The sequence below is a fragment of the Dendronephthya gigantea genome, unplaced genomic scaffold, assembly GCF_004324835.1.
Source record: "Dendronephthya gigantea isolate DGI-Jeju-01 unplaced genomic scaffold, DenGig_1.0 000029F, whole genome shotgun sequence".
Lineage (NCBI taxonomy): Eukaryota > Metazoa > Cnidaria > Anthozoa > Malacalcyonacea > Nephtheidae > Dendronephthya > Dendronephthya gigantea.
Window position 1 is genome coordinate 706690 of NW_021163039.1, and position 24503 is coordinate 731192.

Below are 24503 nucleotides of genomic sequence, written 5' to 3' on the forward strand. Positions count from 1 at the left end.
AATATCAATTTTGTTTGTTGTCGTCCTTTGGCCCCGCGCGGACTCAAAAATCGCATAGAAGGCTTGGTCGCATTGCGCGAGAAAGGTTAATTAGACGCATCAAATTTCTTCCCAGACAAACAATGTAAACAGGTGCGCTTCACATGTTTTGAGGCCAAACATGATTGCCGGGCATCGCTGTAAAGCTTTTTTAGTACTCTTGGCTGTTATCCTCGGTAGTTTCGCTATTTCAAACTTAATGGGTGCTTTCTTACACAAGACTATTGGTACGGTCGACTCGTGTTTTGATAGCTTCCAGTATACAAGGTTCAACGAGTCTGGTTTAATAGACACAAGCAGTCGATGGAGACAACTTGGTTTGGCTACACACGTCTTCACGGCCTATCTGGACGATCGCGAGCCGTGCGCGCCAGTAATTACGGTTATTGGCTTTGGTGAGAAGTCCGAGCCAGCACTCCATGGAACATTACTGCTTCACAGCGGCGCAAGGGTAGAACTCGGGGAGTGTAAGGAGAAAAGGAAGTTGAACCCCACCGGGGATTATACCATAGGGAAACTTGGACCCTACGCCTATTTGTGGCCGTTACCAGACCACGTTACTACTGCAAATCACGTGAGTGCCATCACGGTTGAGCAAACTCATCTTATCACAGGTAATTGAGTTCTTGATTGTGAAATTATGGACAAACAAACGCGAAGATGACGCCGTTTTTTCTAATGTCTTGCAATAGGAAAAACAAAAGCTGCGGTTTCCATAACAAAGCCAGTCTACTCGACGAAAACCTTTGGGGTTTGCATCAACTCGCCCTTATTTGGACAGATAGAGCCACGGACCATCATTGAAAACATTGAAATCAACAAAGTTTTTGGCGCAGAATGGTTTACCTTTTACATCTACTCCGCTGACAAAAACGTGCTACAGGTATTTCCATCTGAACTTTGCGTATTCTCTAAACCCGAAGAGATTCTAAGGTACCCAATGCTTTTAAGTCGCCCGTGGCTTGCTTTAGCTGCATCCTGTATAAGGTTAACGCACATTCATGATGCATGGTGATTCATGACAGCTAAAGACGTATCAGATCAAGGTGTCCCTCCGTTTACCCTCCACCCGGCCCCCGCTTCCTCTCTCCCCCCTTTCCAAAGTGCCTAACATCCCTGCGACTTGCGTGCACTCTAATTCCGTGCTTCCACTTTACTGTAGATGCTCCACGAATACGTCAGAGAGGGAACTGTCGAGGTCGTGTTGAACTGGGGGAAAGGTTTGCCCGGAGCTTCCACTCATTACTTCGGCCAGACATTGAGCATTAACGAATGCGCGTATCGAAATCTGTACAGGGTGAAGTACTTGGTGTATGCAGATTTAGACGAATTCATTGTCCCAAGGAAATCGCTAGGATGGGGTACTTTGATGAAAGATTTGGAGAATCCGCAATTTGGCACTTTCGTCTTTAGGCATGCCTTCTTCTTCGCGAACTATAATGAAACAGCATTCGACGCAAACGCCATTGATGCTCACGTCCTTTGCGATGGATCGCGGTTCGCGGAATTACCACAATTCCTGACGCACGTTGTACGTTCACAAAAGGTCTATCCTTCTAAGCAAAAGTCTAAGTTTATTACCAAACCTCTATATTCGTCTGTCATCGGCGTTCACGAGATGTTCAAGCATGTTGAAGAACATATAACGAGCCATGTTGTGCCAACAGATTGTGCTTTGCTTCACCATTACCGCAAGTTTCGAGGGGGGCTTCATCCGGTCTCGAAATCCGTCATCCAAGATGTGAAACGACATCAGCGTGTCCAAGATGAGCGCGCGTTAGTTTTTAAAGACAAGATTGTAGCAGCATTGAGAAGACGATTATGTCGATTGTATGCCTTTGAAACAGACGCTCAAACGTGACACAATGCTCCCGTAAGCTTAGCATAGATATAACAAAGATATAAGTAATTTAGAGGAATTCTACCTATAATATTATATCTTGAAAATTCGAACGTTAATGTCTGCCTTACACCTGCCATACAAATAAAAAAATATAGGAAATTTACACAGGAAAAAACCCAGCAAAGTTTTCAGAGAAATACGCTGGCTTCGAGGTTGCGAAATATCAATTTTGTTTGTTGTCGTCCTTTGGCCCCGCGCGGACTCAAAAATCGCACAGAAGGCTTGGTCGCACTGCGCAGAAAGGCTAATTGAACGTATCAAATTTCGGCCCAGACCAACAATGTAAACAGATTCGCTTCACTGGTTTTGAGGCTAAACAGACGTTGTTTTTTAAATCTCACTGCTGTGCGGGTGCCACAGATCCTTTAGTATTTATTTCCTCGACTTTCCGATGTTTTTTGACGTTGTACGAGTCAGAAAATAACGAGGATAAAAAGCGAAATATCACGTGAGTCGAGTCGAATTTAGTAGTACTAATGGCAGAACACTATGTCACAATCGATGACCTTTTCTTGCCTGTTTTATTTCTTGTGTTTATCTCGGGTCTGACCAGCGTGTTTGCGGCGAATTACTACTTAAAACCATCGAAAACTACCGCCGCAAAATGGAGTATATGGTGTTTATATCTTCTATCGTCAGTGTCCTTTCTTGGACAGTTAAGAAAAACTTGGATGAGGGATTTCCTACATCAGTTTGAATTGGTGACAGAACCTGTGCTTTGGCAAAGACGGTTGGCCGACTTTATATTAGTAAGAAGTAGCTTACACATTATAACTAAACCCATAGTCCATAAAACTCAATAAACATTGGAACGCTAACTACATCAAAACGCCATATTATAAAAAGTGTAGCCAAGTTGGCGCCAGCCATTATTATGTTGTTGTTTTTTTACCGAACTGCAAATTGCATTTGGTCGGCTATCAGTAAACGAACTGTTAGTTTAGATTATAATATCATTGTTTCACATGGAAATATAAAATAGGCGGAGGAATACCTTGAGCCTTGACAGCTTAGAATAAATGTCGCAGCTAATCTATATATGCAGTATATTATTATACTTTGCAATTATGCGTTTTTTGTGTTGTGTTTTTTTCCATCTTGCTATAAGAGTTCGTGCTATAGCATGAATCTTTCGCACACCGAGTTTTGAGTTGATAAAAGTATTTTTCAGCTGTTCAAGTGTGAGGGTTGAGCGTTGAGTACTAAGTGTATATACCGAGCTTTTGCAGCAGTTATTCAGTTTACCAATTGATGCCGGATAAGAAAGCCTTTTCACAAACCTACTGGCTAGCTGACCATTTATTGACGTGCACGGGCGAAAATATCAGTGGCGTAGCCAGCCCGACAACTTAGTCATGCTATGCTAATATTTTGGCGTTCATCGACTGTGAAAACAATGAATTTCTAAAGAAATGAATAATGATAATAACATAAAATTTGCATAGCCTTAATAAATCGTCAGGCTGGCTACGCCACTGGAATATATTTAGCCTCCTTAGCCTCTTTTTACTGATGCAAATCCTTTAGTTAAAATTTGCTTAAGTCTTCCACTTTGAAGATTGAAATATTCCGTTTCTTTATAGGCACACAAGCTGACACTCGATACGACTGAAAATTATTGGATAACTTCACAATTGCTGCTGTTTACCCTCTCGTTCGTCGTGTTTATCAACATGTACAGCAAAGATATGGATCTGAAATTACACCACATCTTTGGTTACATAGCGCTTGGACTTACCAGTTCTTTTGGTGGTGTTTTGGCATTGGTCCTAGTACATTTCTGCCAGGCAACTTCAGCGACCCCATTTGTAGCTAAAGTTACTACGGGTCGATTTTATTTACAAGTACTTTCAACCGTTCTTGGTTGTGCCATTGTTGTATACCTTTACAATGCATCATTAGTTCAAGTGAACACAATCATGGTGCTATTTTTGGCTACAACATTTCTTCTACCTTTTGCAAACTTTTCAATTCAAGGGATCAAACCCATTTACACTACAAGTACTTCAATTTTTTTCTTCCTTATTTTTCTTGGTGCTTTCATCACCCTCCATCATATCATTGCAACATTTATGGTGGCACATGAATGGTTAAACTTCAAGATGTTCAGCCTGGTAGCATTTGGTGCCCCATATCAGTTGGCCATTTCTGTTGATCTTATCTGTTGCACAATAATTGTATCAACATTTGTAATACTAGAGCTCTTTGCATTGAAAACTCTGCAGTTGAAATTTAAGAATTCAGGCCGATATGTCTTCAAGCTTTTGCTATTATTTTTCACATGTCCAGTTATTTTAATTTTAACATTTATTATCTCGCCAGGAGCAATGCTATCATTGTTTCTTGCATACAGAGAAAAGGTTGTGCCCTAGTCTTCAGAATTTGCCAAGGCTGCAGGGCAAAATGTCTGAGATTAAATGAATCAAATTGAAATTTATACTTATGCTGAAAAAGTACTCAGGCAATAGATAACACTAGAGTAGTGATAACTAAATGTAGAAAATGCTTGCTTTGTTCAAAACACAAATAAAATTAGAATCACCTTTTTTTTTGTTTGCATATTTTATACAAAAGTATAGTCATAATCATAAAAGATTGCTTGAATTTCTATAATAATATTGTTCTGTTTCACATAGAGAAAAGTGACACAAAACTGTTTCTCCCTGCCCCTTGTCCCTGACTGTATGTGTTCCTTTCCTTATATTTAATTAAATTCATGCATAAAACATGAGTTAATTGCTGTTTCAATAACATGCCTTGTTTAACAAAATATGCTACTAAAATATATACCGCTATCGTTACACAAAAATCAACATAGCCGATATAATCAAACATAACTAGGGTCGGTTGTATAAAAACGTAGTTAACTTTCGACCATAGAATTGAGCTTTAGAACGACAGAAATGACCAATCAGAGTCATTTATTTCTGAGTAAACTACGGTTTAACTACGCAAAATGTAGTTCAGAGGTTTACACAACCATACCGGCCCCTTAACACTACAATAAACACTCAAATTGATTGTTTACATTTTTAATGTATACAAAGGGCAAAATGCTTATTTATAATTCATTAAATTGTTTTGAAAACATTCGGATGGTGTAAACAAATAAACGCCAAAACAAATCAACGAATGGTTGCAATACCTGCTAGGTTTCATTTGATTTTCTGTGTCCTTTTCAATTTGAATTGTCAAATGCCCTTGACCTCTCTTTAATACTCTTCGTTCAATATCGTGCGTGATAATTGTCATTTTCGATTTGAAATTGATACTCTACTGCGTCATTATAAATTGAACTAAAAATAGTTTGGTTTAATAACTTCCGCATATTTACTTCCGTAATACAAGCTTGCATGCTTAATACATGCACAACACTTCAAAAGCGCAAACATTAGAATTTCATATAGCCTTTGGCATAGAGCTTGTACTTCTTCTTCTAACATGAACAAGCGATACTCAATAATAGTGTCGTTATCTGTGGTTGGCATTCTTTTTATCATTTTTCAAATCAGCAACTTAAAGAGTTATTGGTCAGGTTTTTTGCCAACGGAAAGCATCCTCAATGACACTATTGCGGGTACTTCATATCACACGGAAAACTCTACGATTTTAATATTATATTGGAGTTCGGTTTTCGGACGTAAGGTGAATGTAACCGGCATCGATGGGAAATACAAATTCCCTTTTTTCGCCGTGAGCGACAAATGCCCGGTTAAATGCGAGCTAACTAGCAACAAAAGTCGTATAGCAGAGGCTTCGGCTATTGTGATACACGGACGTGACGCGGAAGAAATGCCTCCTGCGTCAAGCAGACACAACACTGTTCCTTGGATATTTCACGCGAACGAGAACCCCGTTTTTACGAAAGCACTTCGCAATGGCGACATTATGCAGAAGTTCTCGTACTCTGCCTCGTATCGGCTGGATTCCGATTTCCCTTGCCCGCAATTCTATAAACCGAAATTGACCAGACCCGTTGCATTTGCAAAGAAAACTGGCTTGAGTGTCGCCGTTTACAGTCATTGTGAGAAAACCAGAACTTTGTATCTACACCGTTTGATGAAGCACATGCCAATTGACTTCTACGGAAAATGTATGCGAACGATGCCCGTGCTTCCTAGAACCAAAGATAATCACGGTTTTCTAGTAGGAATCATGTCCAAATATAAGTTTGCCTTCGTTTTTCCAAACGCCGATTGCGACTATTACATGACCGAGAAAATATACATCGCCTTGTCCTCAGGTGCCGTTCCCGTCTGGATGGGAACGGATACAATCGACGAGGTCTTGAAATGGGGGAACCTGAAAACATCTGTGATCAAGGTTAGGGACTTCAAGTCGCCTCGACAACTGGCGAAACACCTTTTGTGGCTTTCGCGGAACGAAGCCGAGTACAACAAATTCCTGAAATGGAAGTACGAAGGCTTCAATTTCCCGAGGGAGTATTACGAGTCGCGGATCGCGGAGTGGTGGGAAGGTAGCCCGCTGTTTTGTCAAGTGTGCATGAGACTAGCGCAGACCAATCGTTCGGTTTGGAGAAGGTTAGATGTTGACAACTGCGACGGGAGGCAAAGGCGGACTCTGGAGAAGTGGATACGAGAATAGTACAGCACCATCTTCAAAGCCATATATAGACCATTCCCCTTTTATCTTTCAAGCGCGCAATGCGTGACGGTCGTTGATTTCAAAGGTCAATTTGACTTGTGATTTCGTCCCGTTCAGGAGCGAACCTACAGGAACTGAAACGAGCCTACAGGAATTGAAAGTCAAAGATGGCAATGCGATACTCAAATTTTTTTTATTTTCATGACAAAATCTTTCTGATAGAACGTATAAAATATTTTATGTTTTTGCAAACGAAAGAACGTCGTCATTAATATGAGTAGAACATTTGAAATGTACAACTGTATTGCTAAAGCAATATGTCATAATTATGTAACCGAGTCACCGACAGTCGGCGATGTATTGTTTGTGGCCGGTCACGAAGAACATTTTTTCAAAATAACAAAACACTTTATTCACGAATGATCTCCGACAATAGCCATTGCCGACCGTCGGTAGCATATGAGAACGAGCTGCCTTACAACCTTTAATAAATCATCATAAACAATAGCAAAATCTCCTAAGCATTGGCTGTGTAGTTCTTATACAGCGAGCTGCATTTCCGTACTCGTTTATTCGGCTTATTTCAGGATTCACACGAGGCTCACCGCTGATCATTTGTACTGTTGCTTCGTATATGCCATCGTTTGGCGAAGTCTCAATCTGAAGTTGGTACATACACCCACCTAAAAATTGTGAAAATTAACTTCGGAATACAGGCTCTCTGGTGGACAAAAGATAAAACCTACCATAATTAGGGGATAAAAAAGCTTTATTCGAATATATTATCCTGAAATTACTTAACTCTATACACAGAAAAAATGCCACACACCTTTTAGAACCCTGAAATTGACTTTTTCCTCGTATCCCCCCTTGTCGAAGTCACAATTATAGAAGATTTGATCCTCTGCAATTTCAACTTTGCACATTTCTCTGCGAGTCCATTCTGCCTCAGCATATCATTTATTGCGGCGACGACAGCGAGCCCGCTTTTTACAACATGTTTGTGGTCTGTGCTAACCGGGTCCCAGTCCAGACACGGGCAATAATGAAAAGGTATCCCAGCCTTTTCGCAGGTTCTCCACCCGATGTTTGTCAGAAGACTCCTTCCGTGAGGTAAACCTTGTGGCTCGTTCGGATACGTCAAAAAATGCATTAGGGTCGCATGAAGGTCAAAATGTGACGTAAGCACTTCAGCGTTTCTTCGTAAGTTCGCATAGAGTTCTGGATAAGAGGCCTGGAACCAAGGCGGGAAAGTCATAGACAGAAAAGGTAATCTCTCTTCCATCCGACCAAGAATACTGGAACGAACAAAACCGTACCGAAGTCCGTGATCTCCAAATAATATTAAAAGAGTATTATTAAGATAATTCTTATCTTTCATGACTTTTAGAAAATTTAAGAGCTTATCTTCGACCAGCGAAATAAAATTGAACGATTCATGATGGCAAAAATCGGCATTGAATTGAAACCCGAACTTCGGCGTGTTGGGGTATGCGTCAAAAAAGCTTTGAACAGCGTTGAAGCTAACGTTGTATATCGCTTGAGAGCCCAGGCAGTGACCCTTAATGTACGTGCCTAATTCAGCAACCTTCCTGTATAATGTTGTCATTTTGTTAAGAGCAGCATACCACAATGGAAGCAGATAATGGTCAATTGGTGGTTTACAGAAGCCTTGTAGGCGATGTGTGATTGCGCCATTGTAAACTTCGTCCTCGCTGTAATATGTGACGTAACCATGAGCCCGCATGTCTTTGAAAATCAATGGCCAGCTGTCAATACATGACCCATCTAGCCTCCTAAAGGGGAGGCGTGAAAACGTTGTAATGAATTGTGTATATATACAAATTCCATAAATGGGTATTCTCAACCCCAGTGAGCTAGGATTGTGGACAAATGACAAACTAGACTGTCTTACCCGACCCTAGCTTCTTGTAGTTCATCTAGCAGGCGACCAGTGATCATTCCTACAACATTCTCAGTTGTACCATCACCAACAATTGAATGTCCGTTGAATACAACGGATTTTAGGTCATCCTTTAAATACTTGTACACTGGTCCCAGTTTCCTTTGAAAATGCGCGTGGGACGTGGAATCTAGGCCTACCATCATTACGTTCAGCGGTATTCCTGGTTTAGTTTTTGCAACACGCTCTACGTACTCCTTACGTGATTGCACATCAAGGTGAAACTCTCTTTGCTCATCACCATCGACGGTTTGTACCTCAAGGTACACCATGTCTTCGTTCAGCTGGGCTTCGGGATCCGACGGCGTCAACGTGCCCGTTCGGGAAACGTCGTAACCTTGCCCTGTATTGCTTTTTCTTTTCAGAATTTGATAGTTAACTTTCTTCACATTCTTACCTGTGTATGAAAGAAGAATTGCATTACAAACCATTACAAACATACATCTTTACAAGCTATAGTTAGTGTATTCCTAATTTCAAAGTATGTTTACCAACAACCGTCTTTTGAGCAACACTAAACAATTCATGTGTTTTTTTACTGTACGACTTATCCGTTTTTTTTAAGTTCCTTACATACCGGGAGTTATCCTCAAAATGCCATTTTGATAAGAAGTTAGGTTTTTCTTTCCTTTACAAACCAAAGGTGGAACATTTTCAATCATTTTCATCACAGTTGGATCAAATGGGTCAATGTTGGGAAGATTACATATTTCGTTCTTTTTATTAATTTTGCCAGACTTTGTTTGGCTTTTCTAAAAAGTTTCACACATGGGGTTAAATGAATCTACACATGTTCATATACCGAGTAAAATCAATGCAAAACTACACAGTTCTTGTCTTCACCACGTACTATTGTTCTTATTTACAAAAGCATTGGGTTATCAAAAGTTACAGACTTAGGCCTGTTTCAGACGTCGAACATTTTATGCGCCGAATCGAATGAACTTAAACAAAGACTTCAGTTCATTGACACAATAGGATCGGCACATGAAACATTCGACGTCTGAAACGGTCTTAGAATTGATAAGACTGTTGTTGTTATAGTGATATCCAATTTTTGTTATGATGGTACCCAAAACAGTGGCATAGGCAGCCCGACGATTTTTTCCCGCTATGTAAATGTTGAGCTATTATACATAGTGTATTCTTAATTTCAAAGTATGTTTGCCAACAACCGTCTTTTGAGCAACACTAAACACTTCGTTTGTTTTTTTACTGTACGACTTATCCGTCATTCTTGTTTAAGTTCCTTGCATACCGGGAGTTATCCTCAAAATCCCATTTTGATAAGAAGTCAGGTTTTTCTTCCAAACCCCAAAACCCCACTCAAACCCCCAAATCCCAAAATTTGATAACCTGTAAACGCATCAAACTGTAACTCCTTTGGTTTGTCAAAGAACTGAAGATCTGATCTTGGCTACAGACAGAAATCTTTGCAATAACGTATTGACATAGTGTTATATCATATTAAATCTGAGACCAATTACCCTTTAGTCTATCCTACCTAAAGTTTCTTATAATTTTTTCTTATTTGCCATTCAATAAAAAAGAAGTACTCACCAAACTAGGAGCACAGCTTTCTTCCTCAAATTCCAGGATATCTCGATGCTCACTCTTCAGTACAGTGATAACACCGAGGGAAAATTTCGGTTTACTCAACACCCCTGTCTTCAAAGTGACGGTATTTGGGCCAAGATTGTACGTGAACCCTTTGCACCTTTCACCGAGATGAAGACAAATTTTCATCCCATTGTTTTCGCTCATCGAGAACGTACACGTCGCGTTTGAGATGGAACTTTTACAATTGAAATCCCCCCGACCCCCCGACACCATAGCAACCTGCAAAAGGATGGATTAATGATTAATCTAGGTTTCCTTCGAGTCGTAATTGTCGTGAGCAAGTCATTTCAACAGATGAGAAATAGTCCTGACGTAGATTTGTCTTTATTTCTGTATTCACATCGGTCATTGTTGACTGTACACACTTAGAAATATATTCAATCACATCAGCCACCTTGACATGTTCACAACACTCCTCAATCCTCATGCACGACCAAATGAAAACCAGGCATCATGCCGAAGAATGTCAAACATTTATTTATCCACATGTGGGTCCCAACAGGGGTGCTTTGGCATTAAAACTCCAGCTATTACTTTGTTATGGGTGATTTTAATGGTTTTGGGTTTTTTTGGGACACCCTGTGTTTTGGAATTGAAAGACAATTATCATTCCGTAGAGAATATCCTGTAATGTGTCTGAGGAGAACAAGACAATGAGTTGTTTCGTGACTGACATCTATGGTGACAAACGACACACTATCCAGACGAACTGTGTAGACGAATATGTCAAACGAAACAGAATCGCGCGTTTTTAAAGTGCATGGGAATTGTGAAATTATTTATGTGGTAAAAAGGGTGCATATACAAGAGCCGTTTTATGATGGATTTTTCGTGCTTCGTCCCCATCTCGTATTTATACTAGCAGACGAATGATACGTCAAGACGAACTACCATTCAAATTTGTCTAAATCGAGGGAGTATGCAGATAATTTGTGTTGACTAATGAACCGTCTGCTTGGTCGTGTTTACACACAGACGGACTAGAAGACGAACTATCTTTCGCTTGCCCAAGTTCGTCTAGACGGATGATCCGCCTCTAGTATAAACCAGGCCAAATCCGTCTCTAATATAAACTCAAACAACCGACCTTTGATTTGCTAGCATAACGTTTCTGTTTAGAGAGCACTGGACCATCAAACAATTAATTTGCTTTAGTCATGCCCAAATTCGCCATAAGTATAATATTCGCATAGCATTCGCAAAACTAATCGATATTTTATGTTCATTTAAGGCCAAACATTAAAGCCAATTAAGTTTTAACGTTTTAGTATGTTTTAGTAATAATATAAGAGACGTCCCTTCACAACCAGCGTCGAAATCAAGACGCCGGCATTAAATATATTGTTCTTTCAGTTTCAACAATTCTGTTAGGCACAAACAGAAACATCAGTTTTAATTGATCGTATGTTTAGCATGTACTGTGGAGTTTCCTCACACCTCCCTTCACAAACATGCAGCGTCGAAATCAAGAGGCCGGTATTAAATATATTGTTCTTTCCAGTTTCAACAATCCTGTTAGGCACTAACAGAAACATTTTAATCGATCTTATGTTTAGCGTTTACTGTGCTTCATTCACATGGAGTTTCTGAAACACGTGCAGTTTGAAGCAAATTTTTGGAAGGGGGGGTCATATATAGGCTTTGTTTGAATGAGCCACGGTGAAACTGATGACTCGTCCAAGCCGTGTGCTAATCATCGATTACCTGTTTGTTTTCTTACGTAGTTCATAGTTCATTTCTCTCATTATGGCATATATGAATAATAACTTGAGTGCAATACGAATTCAGATATGTGTTCATTATGAAATACGCCGTAGTTACACATCGGCTGCAGTTGTAAAACAACTATTTTAATTCGGAAAGAACGTTTATCTTACCTTGACGAAATATCTGCCCAGATAATTGTAGTAATAAACTCCAGAACTGAGTAACAACAGAAGAACTAGGACAGCGAAAGTTCCCACGTTGACCTTCTCGGTCGAATGTAAAATATAGCTATACAACTCCATAACTTTCCCAATCTACACATCGCAAATCTTGTCAAACTTTATAAATCTTTATTGGGCTTCAAAATAAGAGACTTTATGGTAAGCAACTTGATATTAGCTCGAGGTGGTCACGTCAAGGGAATTCTCTGCCGAGCAGAGAAGAACAAAGAACTTGTATTTTTATGCAAATATACTATTAATGCATCCCATCCAGGGGCGTGGTGACCGGAGGGCCTTTAGTATAAGTAATGGGGTAAGAATTAACATGAAATTATCACCAGAGTTTAAATTACATGCACATTTGTATACGACGCCCCTGTTTTCATTTGCTGTGCCTACCCAATCAATATTATCTGATATTAAACGCCCATATCTCTAAAAACAGCAACTGGAACACAGAAATAATTATATCGAATTACACACATATTCATTCATAATTTAAAAAAGAATGCCTTGAAATTGTGGTTTAACCAAAATTAGTAATGCATTAAGACCGAACGTCACGGGCTAAATGAAGATCATAGCTTCTTATGCAAACTCTCAAAATTAGGAATAGGATAACCGAATAACTCGTGATCTATTCTATACCGGGAAATTAGTTGATCAAAATACTTCTTCGGAAGTTCGCGTAGTAAATTTTGTACCGCCGCTTTGGTTTTGGTCAGCGGCGGCGCACCGCCTCGCATGTTTATGAGATGATACTTCGTCTCGTCCGCATGTATTTTCCTCATCAGATGTGGCACATCGCGTGCGATCGTGTCCATAGAACCAATGAAATCGTACTTCACGTTGCACGGACGGCAGATATCCTCGTAGGTTATCCAATGTTCGTTTAGTTCCCAAGGTGGGGTGTCAAATAAATACCGCGAAAACTCCGTAAAACTAACATCATGGCCATGTTCTGCCTTCCTAGTGTTATTATAGCGATACTTCTCTATAATCCGTTTTCCCAGATTCGCGTGAAGTTCGACGTTACGGTCGTTTTGCCATTTATTTCTGTACGCCGAAGCAAGCCTTTCCATGGGATCGCGTACGAGCAGAAATTTGTAAAAGTTTTTTAACATGTGCTCCCTCTGTTCCTCCGTAAATTTCTTGTTATCAAGACGCACGATCTCCACATTCATTTCGGCGATTTTCACTTTTTCAACACTTGGGTATAAGCCTTGCATAACCAAAAATATCCTCTTCATATTTGAGCATCCAACCTTTGGTATAAAACAATACAGGACCTTGTGTTTTTCGTTTACAATAATATGATGCAGGACGTTGAATCTCTGAAGAAGCTTCTTTCTATCCCTGCGGTTTGCTGGCGCTTTCAAAACGTTCGTGACGTTCAGGTTTCGACAGACCTTTTCCACCGTTTTTTTTCGTTTTCTGCTGTCGATCTCCGCCTTAAAAAAATGACCATGGTGGGCATGGCGAAATGTTGAAGATTTGCATCGGGAAGGGAGATTTAGTACCGGAGTCACTACGAGTACGACTACTGTCTACGAGTACAAGATTCGTCATCTTCGGGCCTAACTCGGTGCTTTTGCCTACGCCATCTGACGAAACTCGTGGTCGTCGATCTTTTGAATACGAAATTTATCAACAAACTCCTGCTTAAAAGCTCGACGACTACGAGTTTTGCTGATGGCGTAAGCAAACACCAGTTACACCACACGGGAACCGTAGTCAATTCTAAAGCTCTCTATAATAGATACAAGCCTAGAACTGGATGGCGCATAACTACGTGGCGTAATTTTTTTAGTGCACGTCGCGAGATTCATACCTGTTCGTCCTCGGAGCTTTTTATCGTTGTACGAGGCATTGCTTCTTTTAAAACCTCTGGTTTCGGCCTTTCAACACTCTTGGTAACAGCTGGACCAGTAATATGAAATCCAAGCTCACTAGATGTTTTTCCTATCTGTGAATTGATTGCTTTTGACTTCTCCTGGATCTTATATACGTGGTCATCCCCTCTCACTGTTTCCACTACACAAAAAGGAAATATTAAGCACGCCGCACACGAGAGCTATATTAGCTGGGCTAGAGTCTGACCTCGCGAGGCTGTTAGCTCAGCAGGTTTATCTCGTGTGGGGTTAGTTTTCGTGAGGAATTCGAAAGGCAAGTTTCTCACGTGTGCGGATGATTTTCGGGCTGAGGCGCTGAGCTAACTTCCTCGCGAGGTCGTTATTAATATATAAATTTATTCTAAAGTGCTCATTAATTCTATTTCTGTGCTAAAGCTTTTTATTGGTGAAGCAGACCAAAATAAGTTAATACTGAAGGAAAGATAACAGTGTAACTTTTTATAACCTGGTAGTGATAAGGAACGTATCAATTCTTATTAGGTCCGTTTCACACTTCATTATAACAAACCCAAAGTAGCTATATATACAGATTTAGAAATCACCTTTTATATTGAAGTTTTAAAATTAGCTGGGACATTAGCTGGGATGGAATATCGCCCACATATATTCACTTGTCTCACATTCTTTCGTCTGTGAAACCCATTAGAACATAAATAATCAAAGTAATCGAAAGAAATTGGACAAGGCAAGGCCGCTTCACTATACCGAAAACTAATATACGATAATATACGATATAGATAATTCAATATACGATAAACGCTACTGAATTGTTTTCAAGGTTGAAATCACTTAACATGACACGCTATATCACAGATCAAAAGCCATCATGTTTGACAGAATATTACTAGCACTACAAGTATAAGTTTCCAAGGTTAATAATTAACCTCGTGAGTTCACTTACCAACAACCACCACACGACTGTTCCCATGCCGAGCAAGATGAAACGAGTTATAATAATAAAACTCAAAAGCGACAATGGCCAACATCACCCAGAAAACTGCAAACAGTATTCGTCTGTACATTCGCATTCTCACGTGCCCAAATGAAAACCAATGTAGAAACATGACAGAATGATGCAAACTGCATCGACAAAAATTAACGTGTTGGTCACGAGCGTATTTCGCACGCTATCGAAAATTTACTCATGAAACTTAGTCGCCGGCAATCCAAATGTGTCTAGCGACAGAACCTACGAAGCGTGTCGAATTTTCGTGCACTAATGAAGTCTGAATATAACTACACAGACCAAAGTATACCCGGTAGGAGGTACAATGTTTCAGTGACTGGACAGTTTAAACGTATTGTTGCCAACTGCAACGTTTAGGCATATGTTTATTACCAAATATCTTCTCCTCTGCAGCTCAAAGAAAGCCCTGTACAGACGGGCACGTTTTCCTTGACAAGTTTTATTTGCTCGTGTGTACGCAAAAAAATTCACAACTTTTCCTTGTTGAGGTATTGAAATGAATAAATGACACGATCCTTGTCATCTAGTTTTGTCTTATATAAGGACTTCTTTCAAAACTTCAAAGAAGAAACTATCTTATAGTTTCAGTCAGGGAACCCAAACTATCATAGAAGAAAATATACATTCTAAACCCATATTTCCTTTGTTCTAAATCTCAGTTGTTCTGGAATGGCCAAGAATATCGACAGATCGAAACTCAAATATGTGCGTGTGAATATGTTCTTACAGTTCTTTAATTTATTCGAGGTCCTTTGTATAGACTTCTTCTGACTAGCTGACGGATTCTTTATACACCAACGATCACAATATGACCATTATGACGGTAATAGACGATTCTTTCGCTTTGAAAAACAGCTCCTAAACTCTCAAAATATTGAATTTCTATATTATGACATTCATAAAGTATTTCATATTTGGTTCAAGGGCCTACACCGAAGTTTGTTTACGTGTTTTTTTCTGTATACACGCTGAAGTAAGACTTGCCGCGACATCATTATATATTAACACAGCATGATGCTGCAACGTGTGATTCTGAAGAATGAATATACCTGCGTTTTATTTGTTTTCTTTTATCTGTATAATTACCCCAACAAAAATTTTTATGCAAATACTCAGGCCGAAATTCCTTTACAAGTGAAAGGTCGGTTTGAAAACAAAGATGTCCCTTTGATAAAACTACTTAAAGTTAGGTTTCGTCGCTCTCGATGCCGGGTTTAAGAAACTTATTGATGTTTCTGCGTAGGTCAAACAGGGAGTTTAGACGCTTTATTTCAACATGCTTCTTACTATGGTTAGTGCTCACAGGATTCGTGATATTTTTGACATTTCGAAAGTCGAAACGACCAGGAAAGTTGGATATGTTTACCAACACTCGTTGGACGCTAAGAACGGTCGAAAATCTCAGAAAAGATGCTTGCCTTGATCCCGACAAGTTGAAATGTAAAATCATTCGAGAACAACGCGAGGAAATCGCTTGGAAGAAACGATATTACAGCAAGCGAGCGGCCGGTTTTGATAGCCCTATTGAGGTCGATACGTCAGCAGACGAGAAGAAATGTCCGCATTTATACGGCGTTGCACGAGAGATACTTAACGGTCTCAAGATCAAACTTCCGCACGAGACAAACCGGACGCGATGGAAATTTCGTGCCCGGGTCGATTTGAACAAGCTGAAGCAAACGCATTTGCGATGGAATTATCCTTGGAAGCAAACTAACCCGAAGAAAACAGAGAATCTCTTACGACGGTACAACGTCTCCGCGAGAACGATAAAACGGCGAAAGATCTTGCTAAGTTACGGCCATAATTGCTGCAATGGTTCCAAAGTGAGGCGGTCAATGCTGCAATCAGACACGCGAAGATGGACTATGCGGAGTCATTAGACCTTTCCGCCTTGTCAGTGTCATTCCAGATATCACACAGCGAGCAGTTGCGCCTGCGCAAAGGGGCCGGGTACTGGCTGTGGAAAGCGTACATCATACTTCAAGCTTTACTTTATAAGTTGAACGACGGAGATATGTTGGTGTATCACGACTCCGGCATGTATTTCGTTAACGACATCGGACCCCTGCTTAAGGTTTGCCAAGAGATTAAGCCGAGCATTTTGACGTTTGCTATGCCATACGACGAGCGTTTGTACTCCAAGAGAGACGCCTTCATACTAATGGACATGGACCACCCGATCGTTTCCGCCAAAGGTCAGACACAACGCTTGGCTAATCTCATTGTAGCGATGAAGAATTGCGAGACGATCCAATATTTCATGGAGTACCTGGCATACACAATGGACTTTCGGATTTTCAGCGACCGAAAGAACGTTCTTGGGAAGCCAAATTTTAAAGATTTCGTTGGCAACAGACACGATCAAACTGTTCACTCTTTGCTTTCGAAAAAGTGGGGCATCTTGGAGGTAAGAGATCCCTGTACCTGCGGTAGAGGTAGAATGGATAACAAGGGAGGATACGCCTCGGGTCCGTACACGGGACTTTACGTGCACGACCGAAACCGAAGCTAGTCACGCGAAAATATGATGAACTGTGTGCGATTTGTTGTTGTTGTTTGTCGTTGGCGTATCATCAATGTTCGCCAAGGTATCACATCTGATGTGAACTCTGTCTTTGCTTGTTTATAGGAATAGATTTGTGTCATTTGTATGCATCCATGTCAAGGGGGGGGTGAACGAAGGCTGGATAGCGCTCTCCACCGGTCCGTGAATTTTTCAAGCAGTGCAAAAATGCTTTTTCGATATTGAGCCAAAAATGAATCAGAGAAATTACTTCAAGTGTATGAAGGTTCAATTCGTATTGTACCAAAAAACGGGCAATTCTAGAAAGATTGAAAACACACTATATGGTGGTAGGTGGCGCTATTCGGGCTTCGTACAACCAACCCTTTCTTTTTCTACAAAACATGGTCTGTGTTATTTAAGTATACGTGTGTTTGATACGAACGCAATTCAAACGGTAAACAGTGAGATTTAATGCGGTCAATAACCTCGAGTTTTTTCGAGTCAAATGCGTTTGGGACGACTCAGATTCGACGTACAAAACACGCTACACACTTCTTTATTAACTTACTAACTCAACTTCAAGAAAGGTTAATGCTACTGAATAAAATGAAAATGCCCTCGTTTTCACAGCAGGGTCAACCGTTCTTGATTCTTATTGTTGAACCTTCCTGTAGCATCAATGCAAGGCTACTCCCAACTGTCGTCGATTTTTGAATGATCGTAGAAGTTCTGGCAAACGGACATGGTTTGTCTTCGTCGAACGTTCATCAATACGCCCTGTGTCAGCTTTTTGTACCATTCGCACAAAAGCAAAACTTCCTAAGATGCGGAAACTCGTCTGCTATGCAGTTCGGTTGGCTGCCGTAGACATTAATACGACTAATTCCGACGTTTACTATAAATTTGCCTCGTACAAATCTAACCGTCGCCTCGTAAATACCGTTGCTAGGCGCTGCTACGAATTGCACTTGATAATTACAGGTGTACGCAAGTGGACCACCGTAGTCATCATTGAACCTGGTCTTCCAATCCATGCCCACTTCACGAAATCGTAGAACACGATTGTTGGGCATCTCAAGCATTGCATAGCTGACTTTTTTCAATCTCAATTTTTCGCACAACGTTCTGCTCTTATTTTTCTCCTCGTTGAGACTATTAATAAATTCTAGAGTAGCTAACGCCGAGTTCTTGATGTGGCTGTGCTGCGCGTTTACCCCTGACCACTCCAAACACGGACACCAGTGTTCGGGGATGCTTGCCTCTGCGCATGTGCGAGATTTCGGCACTTCGGTGAAAAGACTTTGACCGTGCTTCAAATCCGATGGGAGGTCTGGGTACGACAACATGTGACGAAACGTCGCGTACACATCAAACCATGATGTCAAACGTTTCGTATTCGTCTTTAAAGTTGCGGCAAGTTTTGGGTAGCGAGACTTGAACCAGGGGGGAAGGTCATCGAGAACAGAGGGAGGCGTTCCTCTAGCTTTCCTTGAACCGTTTGTCTCAACTGCCCATAGCGTAATCCATGATCGCCCATCACAATCAGTAAAGTATTGTTAAGGTAGCCTTTAGACTTTACTTCTCGCAACAGGTTGAGAAAATCTCGCTCGATTTTTTGGACTAGGTTCACTCCGTGATGTCCGTGACCGGCTGAAAATACAGCAAAGCTAGATATGAAATATTTGATACAAAAAATATATTGGACTTTTAGTCGACGTCATGACGTAGTTTGCGAAGAAAGCATGCTTCCGATTGATCAATGCGCTCAGTTGTCTAATCGGAAACATACTTCATCTGCAAACTCGCAGCGCTCTAGGTTCTATGTTGTGAAATATATTTGTATACTTGTAAACCGTTTTTCACTGATCAATTATGTATTCCACTCAAGACTTAATCTGATCGTAATCACTCACCATTAAAGGAAAAAAAGAATTTCAGTTGGTCCGGCAGTCTTTCGAACACACTTTTGATATAATCAAATTGGTACCGCGCAATATTTTTGCTGTTAAGACATAAGTTTGGCCGTCCTTTGTTGAATCTCTTCGCCCGTTCAAAGAAAGGTCTTGAGTATAAATCAGTCGGTTGATTTGTGTATCCCTTGAGACGATAGTGGAATGGTCCGGACTCGATACTGTCCTCAGAGTGGCCTGTTATGTAGCCATGCTCTGAAATTGTTAGATAATTCGATTATAACACTGATTCTAAGAATCAAGGTTACTGCAACTCTTATATATGCTCAGTAGCGCAGCCAGCCTGACGATATGTTGCAGCCAGCCTGACGCTATGCTAATATTTAGTGTTGATTGACTGTGAAAACAATAAAATTTCTAAAGAAATGAATAATTATAGTAACTCGAAATTTACATAGCGGGACAAAATCGCCAAGCTGGCTACGCCACTGAGTATACTGAAGACAATGGCGGCCGTAGAGTTATCCAGTAGAACTGGTAAGTTGGGACCAGTGTTTGGGCATAACGGTTGCGTAACATCATTAAGGCCCTGTTACACTGTGCAATTTTTCTTGCAACTTGCAGTGCAATTCTACTTTTGAGAGATCAATATTTGGGAATAACGAAACTTTTGTGTTTATTACACTTCATGCACTTTTCTTCTGCAAGACTCTTCACTAATTTACATCTCTTAGCAGTACAATTGCATTGCAAGTTGCAAGAAAAACTGCACCGTGTAACAGGGCCTTTAAAATATTATAGAATTAATGAATTCAGAAGAAAATTCACAAGAAAATTCACATCCTTCACCTGTCAACTGTCTATAAATCCAGGTCCAGTCATCAAGAGTGCGAGCCCCTTTAAAACCCGCTCTTCCCTCGTACTGCTCTGTAAACTTCTTTCCAGTCAACATGGGAGTTAATTGTCGTGTCGTTCCATCACCCGTCACCGTGTGACCCTGGAAAATATCCGCGTCGAGCTCTTTCTGCAAAAACTCGTAAATTTTCGGCAGCTTGCGTTTCGCTCCCGCGTGAGAAAGAGAATCGACGCCGATTATGAGAATGTTCGACGGAATCCCGGGCGGTTTTTGCGGGCGTCGGTTCAGCAAACTTTCGCGCGGAACAACTTGGGGAAAAAATTCTTTGGACGTGGTGCCATCTTTCAGTTTGAAATCGACCTCCAGGAATTCGTCTGTGATTGGTTGGTCGTGGCGTAGCGGTTTGACTTTACTCAACTTTACCGCAAAATCACCGTTTCTCGTGATTGAGCGATACGTTGCATTTAAAACGTCATCTATAAAAGATTATCATATGTAGCGATATCTCTATGCCGTGTCTTTCTTATCATTGTACATTTGGAAGGAATTAAAATGATGATGTAAATCACCTGTAAATTTAAATATCCCATTGACCAACTGTCCATGTTCTTTTCCGGGGCATTCTGGGTAAGTCGTTTTCGAGATATACTTCATCATAGATGGATCAAATGGATCGAGAACTGGTAATCGACAGCTCATATTTGATTGTGATATCTTGGAAAATGAATTTTCGATTTTGGGCGCACATTTCATCTATGAAATGAGGTAATTTTTACATTCAGTTTAGCAAGCCGATGTTTATTTTTTGTTGTTTTGTATTGTGTTGACGAAATGTTTTGTATTGTGATGACGTATGATGTAGGCGACTTTGTAAACTTAGATGTAAAGCTTTTTTATTCCTACTCTGAAGCAGAACTTTCAATACACAGCTCGTCGTTCAGGATTAGATGTTAGATGTAAGTTCTTGACACGATCACATAAAATAAAAATACCTCAGAATCAGAAATATTCTTGCTTATCCATTCGTTGGATTCTTCATGAATCTGTTGCGACGATATGGGAAGCTGAAAGTTCATAAAACGCAAATTTACACACATTTCATTTGTAACATATAATTACGCGCCTGCACACATATACCCACTTGCCGAGTAAAAATTCCCGGACACAAATTCTTCCTAATCAGCAGTCCCCCTCCCCACTTCTTGCACTTACGGGCGCATTCATACCCCGAGTTGTTCCCACCAACCCATGTTCCTGCCTTGGAGTTTTTATCTAACCTCGCTTAGCCAATATTAAGCGAAGTGTTAAGTGGCTTCGAGTAGTCTGAAGGGGCTCGGTTAACATGATTCCGTTTAGCTGAGATCAAGCGAAATGCGAAAGCGAAATTTCTTTGAGGTATTGCGACTGTATTCTAAAAGCTCACTTAGGTCTAGGTCAAACATCGCACTTCTAATACAAATGAGCTCAAACAAAGACTTTAATTTATTAGGTTCGGTGTATGAAAAGAACGATGTTTGACCTTGGCGTAATTATACGGAAACTCATTTTAATGAGTTCCAATCTTCTCATAACATTCCATGATGGTGATTTCAGTCGAATAAGAGCTATATTTTCCAGTGTCTCATCTTAGATCATTCCCGGCATTGAGTAAGAAATAACTTTCTTAGCTGATAAGTTATAACAAAATTTCTATAAATACAGGCGTAAGAACCGTTTCAGACGTCAAACTTTTCAAGTGCCGTATCAAGTGCAAATGAGCTGATACAATGACTTTTCAGTTTTTCTCAATATAACATTAGCTTTGGTATAAGACAAATTCGACGTTTGAAATCGGCTTAAGGCTCAACATGCGAGTGGAAGCCATCTAATATGACCGTAAACGGCCATCGTGTATCTATTTTCGAACCTGTTCTTCAAAGAAAGCTCGTGTTTGCCACAAAATCGCAGTAGTTAATGCTCCGATGAGTGTCAGGATAAGAAAAAAGCCTTTCTGCTTCACAAAGAGTGTCCTGTAAACATAACACTAGACATTTAGGCATTATTTATAGAAATAATAACGAAGAATTCCGAACTACAGAAAGAATATTCAATCCCCCTAATGCCTAATGGACACGGCTAAAAACTCTTAGAACACGGTTCAAAAGCACTGAGCAATGTAGTACGGCCCATATTTTTCAAATTTGTCAACAACATTGAACAATATTGTTGAAAATAACTCAGATCCGACAATATTGATCAATGTTTATAACAAATTTGAACAATATATGTGGGCAGCACAACGTTATTCCATCCTGTCCATATCAATGTTGCATCAACCTGGGCTGGGGCCAGTTGTATAAAAGGCTATAGGAACTTGTATTGTAACTTGTAACTGTATTTAAGGACAGAATTGGCCAATCAAAGTCGTGTATTTCTGAGTTAACTGGGATTTAACTACGCAAAATGTAGTTAAGGAGTTTTATACAACCGGCTCCTGATCGTTTTAGTCGGACTCGTGAGTGTGAGTATGCCGCCACTTACGATGCATATATTATTTACGTAATAAAATCCTCAACCAGCCAACTACATAGTGTATGTTTAGCCGTTTCGTTTTAGAATTTTATCTTTATATGCCCACAATTTTAAAGGGCTTTCGAACAAGCCAGTTTCGGTTTGATAATCCAGCCTAACCCGTAAAATACCCCGACCCTGCGAATTGGCAAAGTAACATTATTGATAACTTCAGGCGGTAAACAATGATAACAGTCTATAAAAAATCACATCAGATACTTGCTGTCATTTGTACTTTAAAAACAATAACAAATTACGTTTACTTGTGCAATGCAAAACAACGTACTTAAAATTCGGAACGAGTACAGTCTTAAGCAAAATTAAATGCAACAATTTAGCCAGAGAGCCAAGTCAAGTATGTAATTTAAACACAGCAATGGCGTGTTAGACAATATTGTATTATTGTTTGTGCTAGTAAAGTTTGACGAAATATATACAATGCTTCTCCTTAACATTACAACGATAAAGTCTATTAAAGTATTAAAGAGAGTGTCCAACTTACCTTAGGTCATTGAAACAAGCCATCGCAGGACATCGTATCGTGAATTAAACGCTGATACGATATGACAAGGCCACGTCTGAAAACATCAATAATTCAAACATGCACTTGATTTTAATACTACAGAAGTTAGCAGGTATGCATTTACTTTAACTGAAGCTGAAATAATATAGTACCTGGAATATAAGTAATCCCTGACAGTAAAAAATGGACGAGACGACCGCGTATATATGATATATAAAGCGATTAAGCGCCGTTTGTTAAGAATCTCTAAGCGTTTCAAAGTTCGTTCATGAATGAAAATATTCTTACGGCTTTGGAAATTATTTCCATGTTTAGTGGGGCGGAATTCTGTTTACATTCCATAATACTGAGCACCGAACTCAAATTATAAATTTATAAATTTGTCCACGAGCATATAATCCCATATGGCAAGGTTAAGTGTATTGGTGAACAACCAGACCGGAATTCCTGTCATGCAATGTTCAGTAAATCCTATATAGACTCATGAATTTAACCCTTGAGGTTAGGTTAGGATTAGGATTGAGTTAAGCCGTGATTAGGTCATATTGAACTTTACTTCCACTTTATTTACTTTTACTACGATATATATTTGGCCTAATATCTAACGCCAAAGACCTTCTCAAAAAGGTAAAGGTGCCTGTTACGAGTTGCGACTTACGCGAGAACGAGGCCAGTCAGGTTTGCCACTGCCAAAATTTCAAAATCATTTGTTTATTTCATTGTTTATTTAAATCTGAGTTTAGGCGCTTGTAACAGGTACAGCAAAAAAGTGAAAATAAACAAACTTTGGCACGGTCGACTTTTCAAAAAAATCTATTTTTGTTCATTCGTTGTCGTTCGGTAATTTCAGTGAACTCTATTGTAGTTTGGAAAGGTGATTCAATATGGCCGCCTGTTATGTATACATGAAGGTCTTGAGTACGCGTTTTCTGACGAGTTACGCTATACTAATGCTGGAAAAATTTCAGTGCCATCTATTGGGTTGTTGTTAGCATTTTTAGCTTGTTTTTTATTTTTTAAACTGTTGTCTGTATTTATCTACATTCAGCAATCTCGTTTTTCAGACAGTGATTCCAGGTGCTATGAAATCGCGGGAAAGGACTGGAACTAGATATGAAAAAAAGTTCCATTTCAGTCGGTTGTAAAAACTTCATATCTCTTGAAATATATTTTAGTTTCAAATTTATGTCAGAGCTTTACATCTAAACATAATCACA

At 39.9% G+C, this 24503-nt stretch overlaps 5 protein-coding genes, 1 long non-coding RNA gene and 1 pseudogene across 6 annotated transcripts in view; 3 read left to right on the plus strand and 4 right to left on the minus strand.

Moving 5' to 3' along the window:
• The window catches only part of LOC114524056 (solute carrier family 43 member 3-like), a 28800-nt gene extending 23357 nt beyond the window's left edge, over positions 1 to 5443 (minus strand). Inside the window, exon 1 of the mRNA XM_028545168.1 lies at positions 5088 to 5443. The gene's annotated coding sequence lies outside the window, so the exon portion shown is untranslated. The remainder of the gene's footprint in view (positions 1 to 5087) is intronic.
• LOC114524059 lies at positions 2178 to 4470 on the plus strand. The gene is made up of 2 exons (XM_028545173.1): positions 2178 to 2691; positions 3526 to 4470. The coding sequence occupies exons 1-2, from the start codon at positions 2419 to 2421 to the stop codon at positions 4312 to 4314; spliced, it is 1062 nt and encodes a 353-aa protein (XP_028400974.1). The 5' UTR covers positions 2178 to 2418; the 3' UTR covers positions 4315 to 4470.
• LOC114524058 (alpha-(1,3)-fucosyltransferase 11-like) lies at positions 5323 to 6558 on the plus strand. The gene has a single exon (XM_028545172.1). The coding sequence runs from the start codon at positions 5384 to 5386 to the stop codon at positions 6545 to 6547; it is 1164 nt and encodes a 387-aa protein (XP_028400973.1). The 5' UTR covers positions 5323 to 5383; the 3' UTR covers positions 6548 to 6558.
• A 580-nt stretch (positions 6559 to 7138) lies between these two features.
• Positions 7139 to 10284, minus strand: LOC114524062. The gene is made up of 5 exons (XM_028545176.1): positions 10071 to 10284; positions 9088 to 9262; positions 8463 to 8907; positions 7377 to 8343; positions 7139 to 7230 (listed from the first exon to the last, which is right to left on the minus strand). Exons 1-4 carry the CDS (start codon positions 10272 to 10274, stop codon positions 7380 to 7382), a joined length of 1788 nt encoding a protein of 595 aa, XP_028400977.1. The 5' UTR covers positions 10275 to 10284; the 3' UTR covers positions 7139 to 7230; positions 7377 to 7379.
• Positions 10285 to 12461: 2177 nt separating this feature from the next.
• On the minus strand, positions 12462 to 15707 carry LOC114524044 (carbohydrate sulfotransferase 14-like). Its single transcript, XM_028545155.1, has 3 exons — positions 14873 to 15707; positions 13890 to 14092; positions 12462 to 13509 (listed from the first exon to the last, which is right to left on the minus strand). The coding sequence occupies exons 1-3, from the start codon at positions 15033 to 15035 to the stop codon at positions 12637 to 12639; spliced, it is 1239 nt and encodes a 412-aa protein (XP_028400956.1). The 5' UTR covers positions 15036 to 15707; the 3' UTR covers positions 12462 to 12636.
• A 2195-nt stretch (positions 15708 to 17902) lies between these two features.
• Positions 17903 to 23738, minus strand: LOC114524036 (annotated as a pseudogene).
• Positions 22636 to 24393, plus strand: LOC114524038. The gene is made up of 3 exons (XR_003687066.1): positions 22636 to 22713; positions 23271 to 23398; positions 24351 to 24393. It is a non-coding gene; the product is annotated as an uncharacterized LOC114524038 (long non-coding RNA).
• Positions 24394 to 24503: the final 110 nt, after the last annotated feature.